This window comes from Acipenser ruthenus, chromosome 15, assembly GCF_902713425.1.
Source record: "Acipenser ruthenus chromosome 15, fAciRut3.2 maternal haplotype, whole genome shotgun sequence".
NCBI classification, from domain to species: domain Eukaryota; kingdom Metazoa; phylum Chordata; class Actinopteri; order Acipenseriformes; family Acipenseridae; genus Acipenser; species Acipenser ruthenus.
In genome coordinates this window covers 9,311,266-9,324,288 of record NC_081203.1, presented here as the reverse complement: position 1 = coordinate 9,324,288, position 13,023 = coordinate 9,311,266, and the positions used below count along the sequence as shown (strand labels likewise).

The 13,023-nt window shown below is 39.8% G+C and overlaps 1 protein-coding gene across 2 annotated transcripts in view; it reads right to left on the bottom strand.

Moving 5' to 3' along the window:
* Window positions 1-426: 426 nt before the first annotated feature.
* LOC117422622 (golgin subfamily A member 1-like) overlaps window positions 427-13,023 on the bottom strand; it is a 71,225-nt gene continuing 58,628 nt past the window's right edge. For both annotated transcript variants that reach the window (XM_058987146.1, XM_058987144.1), the window contains 5 exons: window positions 6,210-6,368; window positions 6,037-6,096; window positions 4,469-4,648; window positions 3,509-3,595; window positions 427-1,729 (listed from right to left, as the gene is read on the bottom strand). In XM_058987146.1, coding sequence (XP_058843129.1) covers window positions 1,649-1,729; window positions 3,509-3,595; window positions 4,469-4,648; window positions 6,037-6,096; window positions 6,210-6,368 — 567 coding nt within the window. In that variant the 3' untranslated portion in view covers window positions 427-1,648. The remainder of the gene's footprint in view (window positions 1,730-3,508; window positions 3,596-4,468; window positions 4,649-6,036; window positions 6,097-6,209; window positions 6,369-13,023) is intronic.

Here is a 13,023-nt window from a genome sequence, read left to right as displayed (position 1 = left end):
TTGCAGAATGTGTTGTTTTTCTTTTTGGTTTGTTTAACCTTGCGGTTTGTGCTGTCCTGTTGATTGTGTGTTGTAATACACAGCAGAGATCCATATTTCACTGGGATACAAGGTGTCATTCATGGATTTCTCAGCAGGTTCACTTTCAATAGCCGTATGCACATACGCCAGTAAGAACTATGCTTAGTATTTCCAGTCAAATCAACATCTTTGTGGGGTAATACTAGAAAATGTCAGACAAACTAAGGGCTCTGATTGGTTCTTAGTGATGATTGTGCAGGAATTTTTACAATACCGCATAGTTCCAATCTAATTTTGTAATCAGAGAGAATCCTGAATGTTGAGTTTTTTAATTGCTGGTTTTGTAAGTGCAGTAACACATTCCAGGTTGTGCAGCAGTTACAAAATGAATACTGTACAAGCAGGTGTGTGTTATCTTAATATATGAACATGGTTTCATTTGAAAACAAAACTACAAAAATGACAAGGAAATAACAGGAACTAAAACAGAAACAAACACATGTATGGAAAGATTTATCAAAAGTGCAATTTGAACAATATTGTCTGGAAAAAAAAAACTGTTTATTCTTTAAAAAAAAAAAAAAGACTAGTAACAAAAGATACTAGTGGCTTGATACCAGTATTGTGTTAGATGAACAGTTTAAAAAAAAAATTGCAAATGACCCTTTGGTGCCTTGACCTTGATAAACCCAGCCCAATGGTCAGTACAAATTTGAATGCAAGTTGTGCCTTTTTGTTTAACTATTATGCACAACTGTTTTTAGTTATTGGATCTTCTGTTAAAAACTAATGTTTGTTCTTTATTTCGAAAAATAAAACGTCAAAGCATCGATTAGCGTTGATAAATGCCTATACGATAATCGAATATGAAGGAGGGTTAACTTCTCCAATAAGGCTACAACTGAGATATGTCCTCAATCCAGAAGGTAATCTAATTGTCAGATAAAAGTAAAGAAGTTATGATTCATTTCTTCCATACATCCTAAATGCCATGCACCTATTTGGGGGACATCAATATGTAGTGAATTATAAAATCAAGCTGTGTAGTACACTGGAGGGCAGTATTTCAATTCTGTCTGTGGATGAGATCTATAGTGTATCAGTGTATACATTAACTATACAGCTGGGGTTTCACTGAAATATTTTCCTATTTTTCTCATTTTTAAAAAGGATGCTTTGAATGGAGACGATGCAACTATAAAATCTGTCCCAACAATCACAAACATACAATCATGTCTGTAAAAGAAAAAAAGATGCTCAGTATTTGTTTGATTCTCCATTATTTAAATCACAGCAATTAAAAATTCACCCCTTTACTGCACCCAGAGACATTACCTTTCACAGAATCCAAACACCTATTACCAACAGTCACCACAATCTGTCCCAAATGAAAAACATTTTCCCCCAGAGGAGTCTCATAATTTGCATTATATGATGCTTTGATATAAACAGTTTCATTAAAAAAGTAAAGCCTCATACTAAAACACTGTAATAACAGTGATTTGGAAACACTCGGAAAGTTGATCTGCTCTGGTTTCTAGTGTAAGTTTCTCACACATGCATACACACACCAACACCACTGTATCCAGGGCACTTTCAGTTCTTAGATCCAAGTGTCAAACTTGATTCAGTTCCAGTGTGTCGGGGCACCTGACACAGAGGGACGAATAATACCTTTTGGAGAAGGTTTGGACCCAAACCATGACATCTGGAGAGAGTAAAAAAGAATACAACTGTTAGGATGTGGAACATATTCCGACAAAGAGACACTAACAAACAGGAAGTGGGATGTAGCAACAGTATGTACTAGTAATGTATAATAAACAGAATATAGTAAGGGTATAATAAACAATATATAATAGTAAGGGTATAATAAACAGTATATTAAGGGTATAATAAACAGTATATAATAGTAAGGGTTTAATAAACAGTATATAATAGTAAGGATATAATAAACAGTATATATATTAGCCCCTCCTAATATAACTTTTTACTATAAAAAAATAACTCAGTAAAATGCACCAAGGGTGTTAATAGTTTAGAGTTCATAGAATGTATTTAGATTGTTTTCCCCCGAAATGCTTAACCTCTGTCAACAAATACTGACCAAATACAGGTGTTAGCCTCAGTGTTTACACAATAGAACATGAGAACATAAGAAAGTTTACAAACGAGAGGAGGTCATTCAGCCCAGAAGAACATTTGGTTGTTAGTAGCTTATTGATCCCAGAATCTCATCAAGCAGCTTCTTGAAGGATCCCAGGGTGTCAGCTTCAACAACATTACTGGGGAGTTGGTTCCAGACCCTCACAATTCTCTGTGTAAAAAAGTGCCTCCTATTTTCTGTTCTGAATGCCCCTTTATCTAATCTCTGTTTGTGACCCCTGGTCCTTGTTTCTTTTTTCAGGTCAAAAAAGTCCCCTGGGTCGACATTGTCTATACCTTTTAGGATTTTGAATGTTTGAATCAGATTGCCGCGTAGTTTTCTTTGTTCAAGACTGCATAGATTCAGTTATTTTAGCCTGTCTGCATACGACATGCCTTTTAAACCCAGGATAATTCTGGTTGCTCTTCTTTGCACTCTTTCTAGAGCAACAATATCCTTTTTGTAACGAGGCAACCAGAACTGAACACAATATTCTAGGTGAGGTCTTACTAATGCATTGTAAAGTTTTAACTTTACTTCCCTTGATTTAAGTTCCCACAATATATCCCAGCATCTTGTTGGCCTTTTTTTATAGCTTCCCTACATTGTCTAGATGAAGACATTTCTGAGTCAACATAAACTCCTAGGTCTTTTTCATAGTTCCCTTCTTCAATTTCAGTATCTCCCATATGATATTTATAATGCACATTTTTATTGCCTGCATGCAATACTTTACACTTTTCTCTATTAAATGTCATTTGCCATGTGTCTGCCCAGTTCTGAATGCTGTCTAGATCATTTTGAATGACCTTTGCTGCTGCAACAGTGTTTGCCACTTTGTGTCGTCTGCAAATTTAACAAGTTTGCTTACTATACCAGAATCTAAATCAGTAATGTAGATTAGGAATAGCAGAGGACCTAATACTGATCCCTGTGGTACACCACTGGTTACCTCGCTCCATTTTGAGGTTTCTCCTCTAATCAGTACTTTCTGTTTTCTACACGTTAACCACTCCCTAATCCATGTGCATGCATTTCCTTGAATCCCTACTGCGTTCAGTTTGAGAATTAATCTTTTATGCGGGACTTTGTCAAAAGCTTAGTAGTTCAAGTACAGCAAATATTGAAATTTAATTTTCAATATTTCTTCACAGTCTTTTCCCTATACAATTAAAAGCTGTACACATAGGTCTTACAAATAAATGTTGCAGTAACTTATAAAAAGATAGCTTCTTATAATAGCTTTTCTGATTGGTTACAAACATTCCAGATATGTTGCGTTTAAACATGTTTAATACTAAAGTTTGAAATGAAACAGACACTAAGAACCCAAAAATGCACCTTATATTCTAATGTCTGCTTGAGCATGTCCTCCTCTTCTCGTGTGAAGTTCAGTAGCATCGACACAGCCTTTATTAACTGGTATGCCTAGGAGAAGAAAGCAATAAACAATACAAAATTATACTTCAAAAATCCGTCCCTCACTGGCTATCAACATGCCAAATATATGCCACAGATGTTGTTTCGTACATGTTAAGCAATCAAAGACTTCTAGGCCCTTTCCATTTTTTAAAAGGAAGGACAAGAAGTAAAATGTGCCCAACTTTAAAAATATAAAACTAAATAAATGAGTCGGACTGTTCTTTAACTGAAAATCATCTTCTCAGGATTACTTTTGGTTGCGCATAAAGACTGCAGAGTGTTATAACAGATGTCCACAGTCCAGAATGTGATGGAACAATGTTCTTTTTGACGTAGTTTTAATTGATTATGGTTGATAGCTATGGTCTTTGGAAATTGGGTAAAACATAATCTGAAAGAGACCACCTAAAAAGTATCCACAGCGCTACTTCAATTTAGTTTCTCTGGACAGGAATCCAAAATGTTAGCTTTCAGCAGCCATAACAAGTCAAACCCTTGTCAATTTGGTCAAAATTTCCTTGCTTTACTTAATGAACTTGTTCTGGACTTTAAGTGTGTGTAACAAACAAAATGGTTCCATAAATCTTACCTGTCATGCACTTTCATTTGCTTACAAGTCACAAATAAGCATGTTTTAAAATAAAAACACATGTTTACTGTAATGCGTTTTCTTTCACACTGCACATTTGAGACCTACAAATGGAAGTGCATGGCATGTAAGATTTATTCAAATATTTTGACAGAGAATATTTCACTTGTACAGCATACTCAATGCAAACTGCAGGAAATGTTTAAAAGGCATGTGAATAGTGTGTGGAAGTTAGTTTACAGAAACAGTAGGTTGAATGTCTTCCTTATTGATGAGGGACTGACCCTTACCTCAGCCTCTCGAGAGGACATGAATTTGAGGACGACGTGTTTCAGGTACTCGAGGTTGATTTCCCGTGAGTCATTGAGGTCCGAGTTGTTTGTGACTGTACTGGCAGCGCTGACGATGGTCGGGGGTTCAGGGCCCAGCCTCTCTTTGACATCTGGGGGTTCAGCTTCCGCTTTTATTTTCTGAATCACCAACAAAGAGGGGATCCTTTTTTTTTTTGCATTTTACTTTTTTTCTTATTCCATACAAATATAACAGCATGCTTCTATTTGTGCTGCTTCCATTAGTGAAAATTTTGAATATAATTACATTTTCAAAAATGTTCAGGGCAATTCAACTTTTGTGTATTTGTAAACAGAAGTACAGAAAGTAGTATGGAACAGCATTCTATAATTGTGATTTCCCACAAAATTATCTAAATTAAAACCATCCAGGAATACAGGACTACAGGAAATGACCCCAAATGGATGACAAATTAATTTTTAAAAGTGGTACAAACAGCTCAACAACTCTCTCACAAGTGTCTTTTCTTACCAGGAGGCATAGTGGTGCAGTGGTTAAAGAAAAGGGCTTGTTATTATTAGGCTTCCAAGTCGTAGGCTGGGGAAGCCTATTGTTTTTGTTAGGATTATTATTATTACTATTATTATTATTATTTTTTTCTGCCAAAACATACTCAAAAACTACACTGGTAGATGCCGATGGATGATAGCCGGTAATATTCAGCAAATTTGCGCAAGTCACATGGTTCGGCAGGCATATTGGATTTTGCGGAATTTGTTAAAACGCCTATGTATCAGAAACCGCTTACTGCAGAGTTCTGAAAATTGCTATACATGTTGAGGGATAGTCCACGATTAACTGTTGTTAATATGAAGCTGATTGGTTATGTGGTTTGGCAACCACATTGATTAATGACATAAAATTACCATAAAAATGTAAAATCATCAAAATTCAAACATCATCTTTGTTTCAATCGCTTATCCGATTGAAACAAAAATTGGAATAAAACATCTCAGTGTGGTCATCTGTTACGCTTGTTCAAGGGAAGTTGCTACTGTGAAAATCATGGCATCCACGCTGCAAGACATCATCAACATACGCAACTGGCTATAAAACTGCGTATAACTTTATAAATCGGCTGCACCAAAACGCACAAAATTTGAGACGGATGTTGAGGACTATGTGATGTTGTGTCATGGTCAATATGGCGGCCTTTGGTCACTTGGTGTGGCAGCCATCTTGGATTTAATGGAAATTTTGGACAATATTCAAAAGTCGTCTTCTCATGAACGGTAAATAGTACAGCTGTGAAAAATGTTGTACATAGTGCGCTCAGGTCCACGATTGATTCTTCTTAAGGAAAAATGGATCAGTCACATGGTGTGGCAGCTATGTTGGATTATTCGTGAAACGCTTAAACAACAACTCCTCATGAGCCCTTTGGCTGATTGATGTGTAAGTGACTGCTGTAGCAGTTGTGATGCATAGTTCACCCCCAAGTCTCTGTAAGCTGCTTTGGATAAAAGCATCTGCTAAATTACTAAAGAATAATAGTGTCTTTGCTTACCAACTCTTTCAGGAGTGTCTTTTTCAGCTCTGCTAACCTCTGTTGAAGTTGTTTAATTGTCTGAAAAGAACAAAACAAACCAGTATGGTTAGTAAGACTGTAAATGCTGGCATACTAAATGTTTTAAACTGCATATACCCTCCACACAGACAGACAGACACACACACACACACCTTATTCTTCTCTGAAACCTGGTGCTCCAGCTCCCGGTTCAATCTCTGAATCTCGGACACATCGTCTGCAATAACGGCCCCGTTCTGTTCTTTCCCAGCATCCTCCAGGGGGTTCAGCCTCTCATTCAGGGCCTGCACCTCTGCTTCCAGATGCACCACCTGCAATGACACACCTCCAGCATAAGCAATACAGAATCAAAGTAGTTTTTTTTTTTCTTCTCAGTCACATTCATATTGGGTAAAACAGTGCCTAAAGTGCTGGCCATGAATATTATATAACCTTTATTCTTCCCCATAATCCTTACATATACAATATTCATGGCTACAATGGCTCTACAACAAAGCCGCACCTGAAACTTCCACTATGCGGTACAATATATTAATTATGCATAAATATTGGTTCTGTTTCCATCTATTTTCCTTTAGGATTAAAGACATGACCCTTAACATTGACAAAAAAAAATAAAAAAGACAGAATGAATCACATGCACAGTGGCACAACCCACTTGGTGGAAAGGAGTAGATATTCAGGTTATTGATCTGCAGTGTTAGAAGATATTTATCTGTAAATAATACAACCACTCCCTTGTCTACAATCCAGGAAGCTGAAAGCCATTGTAATTAAGCACATTACAAAACAATCAGACTTGCTTATAACAACCACTTGCTTATAAAGACCCTGAAATCTGAATATAGTATACCAAAGCTGCTCTGACTCACCTGTGATGCAGTCATGACACAGAACTCAGTGTCATGTTTCCTTCAAGCCTGCTGCAATACTGAATGTAGTGACCTTGAAGGTTAATGGTTACATTTCTATTTCAGGGAACCAGGGTCATGATAATAACCTAACAGTCCTTGCGCGTTACCATTAGGAACTCCAGTCTTAGTCTGCAGAACCTGGTGAAGGTATGGGGAGTAGCCCACACCGCTGCATTGCAAATGTCCCTGACAGATGCACCCTGGAATAGGGCCCACAAAGTTGCCATACTCATGGGGGAATGAGCAGCGAGTCTCTCTGGAAAGTGCAAGTTGGCTCACTCATAGGCAGTCCTGACTGTGTCTGTTATCCATTCGGTTTAGACAGAGCTTGACCATGGGACTTTGCCCCTTAACTGACAAAAAACTGTTCAGACTGTCTCCAACTTTTAGTCCTGTCAGCATAATATGCTATAGCCCGCACTGGACAGATCTGGAGTGGCAAACACCGTTGCAGCAGCAAAGTTCATTCAAAATGATCTAAACAGCATTCAGAACTGGGCAGACACCTGGCAAATGACATTTAATAGAGATAATAAGTGTAAGGTACTGCACGCAGGCAATAAAAATGCCCATTATAGATACCATATGGGAGATATTGAATTTGAAGAAGGAATCTAAGACAAAGATCTAGGAGTTTATGTTGACTCAGAAATGTCTTCATCGAGGCAATGTGGGGGAGCTATAAAAAAGGCCAACAAAATGCTCGGATATAGAGTGAAAAGTGTTAAATTTAAATCAAGGGAAGTAATGTTAAAACTTTACAATGCATTAGTAAGACCTCATCTAGAATATTGTGTTCAGTTCTGGTCACCTCGCTACAAAAAGGATATAGAAAAAAGAAACAATGACCAGGGGTCATAAATGGAGATTAGATAAAGGGGCATTCAGAACAGAAAATAGGAGGCACTTTTGTGGGAGACTGGAACCAACTCCCCAGTAATGTTGTTGAAGATGACACCCTGGGATCCTTCAAGTAGCTGCTTGATGAGATTCTGGGATCAATAAGTTACCAACACCCAAACGAACAAAATGGGATGAATGGCCTCCTCTCGTTTGTAAACTTTCTTATGTTATTAAATGCTGAGATAGTCTTCGGCAAAAAAGCAGGAATGGTACGGAGTGTAACCTTTGTCCTGGCTTCCGCAAAAATTAAGCAGGCTCTTTGCAATTGAAAATGCCTGCATCTCACTTACCCACTTTGCAGAGGTGACTGCAAGCAAGAAAGCCACTTTGAGAGATACAAATTTCAGCTTAGCTGAATGCAAGGGATCAAACAGAAGCTTTATGAGTGCATCAAGCACCAAGTTAAGCCTTCAACGAGGAACAATATCCTTCATAGGCGGCCAAAGCCGCAGAGCTCATTTTAAAATTGCTCCGCCAGGAAGTGAGCTCCTGGGGAGACCGAGTCAATTTTGACATGGCAAGCTGAAATAGCTGCCGGATAGACCTTTAAATGTAGAGGGGGATTACCCTTGTCAAACAGGTCCTGCAAAAATTGCAGTATAACTGCCATGGGACAGGTCGTGGGGTCGTGGGGTCGTGGGGTCGTGGGGTCGTGGGGTCAACCCCCCCCCCCCCCCCCCAGGCAGGCACCACGTATAAAAGACGCCCCACTTGTACCCCTACTGGAAACATGTGGACGCTGTTCTGGCATTATGCAGGGTGTCCTGTTCCCTGGAATGCAAATCTCAGGTACTTCCTGTGCACGGTTTTCATGGGGATGTGGAAATAGGCGTCTTTGAGGTCCACCGTGATGAACCAGTCGCCCGGCCTGATTGATTGCAACAGCTGTTGCATTGTCAACATTTTTAATCTCCTTCGACTCAGATACAGGTTGAAACTACCAACTCCAGCCTCACCACATCATGCACCCCATCGACCGAGAAACAGCCGGAGTTGTAGCTGGGTGACCCCAGGACGACTTTAACTCAAAAAGAAAGCCGGGTGCACTGAGGGGTACACGGCAGAGGTGGTAGGCCCATCCTCAAAGATGGACTGTTTTGTTTCACCTTGTGTAGGTCAGGGCACTGCAGTGCCCCTCTTACCAGGGAGAGCTTACCAGGGAATGTGCTGTCTGACTCCACGTCTTCCAATGGGAATGCCCACTCCTGTTCGTCCACCTTCTCAGAGGCGGCAATGGACAGTACGTCTTCCTGCTGCCAATCTGCACTGTCTGCCCCCTGGTGACTCATGGGTACAGGTGGGACAGATGGCACTACACGTTCATGCAGCAGCACTATGAACAGCGTTCCTTGATGAGAAACGGCTACCGAGAGCTTCTCTATCTGCTCCAAGTCTGCTGACCACTTTGAACAGCGACTCTTCTTCCCCTTCCTCGGAGGAATAGAAGGAGAGGCAGAGGAGGATGAGGAAGACTGTGGGGATGGTTGCCTGCGCGGGCTGCAGGTACATCGCCCAATTTCCTTGGCACAGGGCCACCTCCTTACCAGAAGGCGATGGGGAACGCTGTGCCGATGTAAGAGACACAGAGTGCTCTGTAGAGCTACGGGAGAAATGTTTCTCTAGCGTACGATTGGAGAAAACTGTGCAAAACTCGCAGAAACTGTGGTTTGTAAGTGGCTTTTGGCATGCTCTGGCCCCAGGCAGGAAGATCATCTGCTTATCTTCAATAGGCAGACTGGCCTTGCATAAGTCGCAGGGATAAAACCCAGGCATGATGCAGTCGCTGCAGTTTACAATAAGTACAGATGCTGTCTCAATGTACTCATAGACAGCAACAGGGTGGCGTGGCACCAGACTGGGGTACGGTGTGGTACCAGGTATGGCCCAGGGCGGTACCGGTCGGTTTTGTGACTGTAGCACCGGTACGGAACGGAGCCGTTGGTTTGGTACCGGTTCGGTGACTTTTGTACCGGGGTCTGTACAATACGGAACCGGAACGCTACTGGGTCGGTGAATGTCGAAGCAGGTCGGTACGGTATGGAACCGGAACGGAGCCAGGTCGGTACGGTATGGAACCGGAACGGAGCCAGGTCGGTACGGTATGGAACCGGAACGGAGCCAGGTCAGTTTGTACCGGTTATGTGACTTTAGCACCGGGTACGGTATGGTCCCAGTGCGGTAACCTCGGTCCCGGTGTGGGATGTAACGGTAGCGGGTTGGGAACGGAGCGGGTATTTCTGTAAAAAACAAAGCACAGAAACACAACAGAGATTTTTTTTTTTCACAGAAAACAAATTACAGTTCAGAATTTAATAAAACCGTTTACTAAAAACAAATTTAATTTTACTCATGCCCGAGCAAGTTATGTTGCTTGGTCCCTGGGAAGGGGCGACTCAAGCCGCTGGCTTCACGTGGGGCACAAGGTCGCTGCAGGACGTAACAAACAACAGGCTGTGTGCACAATATATGCCTAATTAGTAAAACTAATACTACGTTAATTCAGTATTGCATTAATTAAGTGTACTACATACAAATTCACACATTTTATACAGATATAAGCAATCAAGTACTTGTCAGGATCAGTTCTTGAAAGGAAATGGCACGAGTTCTGTGCGTGCTGTCCTCGGGGGTGGGCCATGACTGCGTCACAGGCGTGTCCGAGCAGCTTTGGTATACTATATTCAGGTTCCGGGTCTTTAGGAGGTAAATACCCATTAGGTAATGGTTACATTTCATACTTGAAACGGAACCAGCGAGTGCATCTCTTCACAGGTGAATTTGTTATGTTGAGAGTTTAGTTATTAAATATATTTTCTTTTTGAAATATAGTTTATGTAAACATTTAAGCATTTGACTAGTTGATTATAAATGTCGGCTAAACTGTTCCATTTACTCTTGTATTTCTTGTAATATTATGTTTGAACGTAATTTCTGCTTCTAAAAATACTAACAGCAAAGTAATCTACTTTAATCTCACCCTAACATGTTTTTGTATTCTAAAAAGACAGTTTTACATGTGCAGAGGGTGGGAAAGTTCCATGTTGAAGGAAAATAATTTGTTTCGTCATAATATTTGTCTTGGATCACTGCAGTGCAGATTTAAAAAAAATAACTAAAAGAGGACTGATTCAAGGAAAGATGAGCACTACTTCACACTGCACAATGAACTGAATCAATGCTAATCAGGTTTGTAAACTGGGCATCATAGCGTGATGTTGTTCGGCTAGGTTTTAATGTACTGTCAACACAGAATTCACAAATCCTTTTTGTACTTACTGTTCTGTTTTAATGAAGAATGCAGAGTATAGTGTTTACATAACCATGTGTCTTTACATATGTCAAACATTTTTGTATATATTCCACTACGCTTTGTATGCTTTATTGTTTTTAATAATTGTTCTGTTGTCATCCACTACTGTACTGTATACTGTAATCACCGCCGATAGTGCATGCAGAGTGTGTGAATGTGGGTGCTTGATGGTGTTTACAGGGAGCAGTCAGCCGGCTAAATTTGGTTTAGCTCAGCTAAAATATATTTTTAGTTTAAAAGTGAATGTGGGGCAGTTTTAAGGTACAGTAGTGTCTGTGTATAGGAACACCTCCTAAGACAACACTTCGGCTTAGGGAACAACCTTGTGGTGAATCGGAATTTTCCCATTGCAAATGCTCCGCCTAAAGGAAGGAACTTCGCTTAAAAGAACACCTTTTTGGCACAGACAGCGATTTGTTGCTAACCGATTCAAAATTGATACAGTACTGGTTTGCAACCTGATAACCAGGGATCTTTAAAAAAAAGTAGAAGCGTGTTATTCCACAATAAAAATATGAGGCTAAAATGGAGTCCCCTCTCTCCCATTATAAGATGCACAAACAGTACTATTGAATAACACTTAACACAGGAAGTATTTATTGGTACACTTTTAAAAAGTCTAAGGAAGTTGCAAGCTCACCAGTGCCATCAATCAATAATATAAACAAACTCACCATTGTACTTTAACATTACAAATACGTCGGCAGGCGGGAAATAACCGACGGCACGGCATCAATTGCCACAGTGCCCAAGCTGTTTTGCAATTCGGTGTTATTCCCACCAAAACAACAACACTAAAAATGAACACACAAATGGGTAGATAATTATTAGGTTTGCTCAAATCCTTACCAAAAAAAAACAAAACAAAAAAAACAAGCAAGTAGCTATGTATGACATGGTGCTCCCTGCGTTGTGAGACGAGTAGGAGAGATAACATAATAGTGAACGAAACACGATATAGAGAAGTACATTGATTTCTGTTTGCATTTATGTTTGTGCAATACCTTCTCACTACCTTGCGTAGTTCTGCTTTTTAACCAGTAAAACGTGTGCTTTCACGAAAGGGGTTACAATGTGTGTGCTTACAAACAGCATAACTTCTTTTTTTTGTGGTGTCCAGCAATGCATCACAACAAAACTGTAAATCCTTTGCAACTAAATTTCAAGAACTGTGAAACTATATGGTCTCTCAAATGTAAACATCTAACATTATGTACATGCAGCTGTTCATCATTGTGATGCAGAGCACTCTTCATTGCCTGACTAGATTTTTGTTTATTTTCTTTTCAAACCCGCATTGTTTGTACAGGTTACAGCGGTTAGCAAACTACAGTTGCCCAGACACACTGCAGACCCACAACTCATTTGACCACTATCGTTATTACACTCCAGCCATGGGTACATACAGCCAGTTTGCCTGAAAATCTATCTAACTTTCCCTTCACTGACATTGCTTATTTGTGCTGTTGTATCATTAAGGCTATATGTTTTCATGGTGAGCATGGATTTCCATGAATTAGAACCAGTGCCGTGTAATAATAATATCCAATTCGTGACAATTCTCTGTGAAAATCTCAATTTCTGAAAGAATACTATTTTTAGCTTTTAAAAATGCATTGATTAAACATTCGCTTCACCAGCGGACAACTTGTTATATGAAATCCAGTTGAACTTGCTTACCCTAAATTATGAATCATTTTCAACATCTTTCAACAGCTTGTTCAGTAACAACAACGCACTGGATACTGAAGTGAACTGCAAGCCACTTATCAACATGAATGTGACAGTGCGCCTCGTTCAGCTTTCACCTCTGTATACCGGAAGCAGTTTTAATTGAAC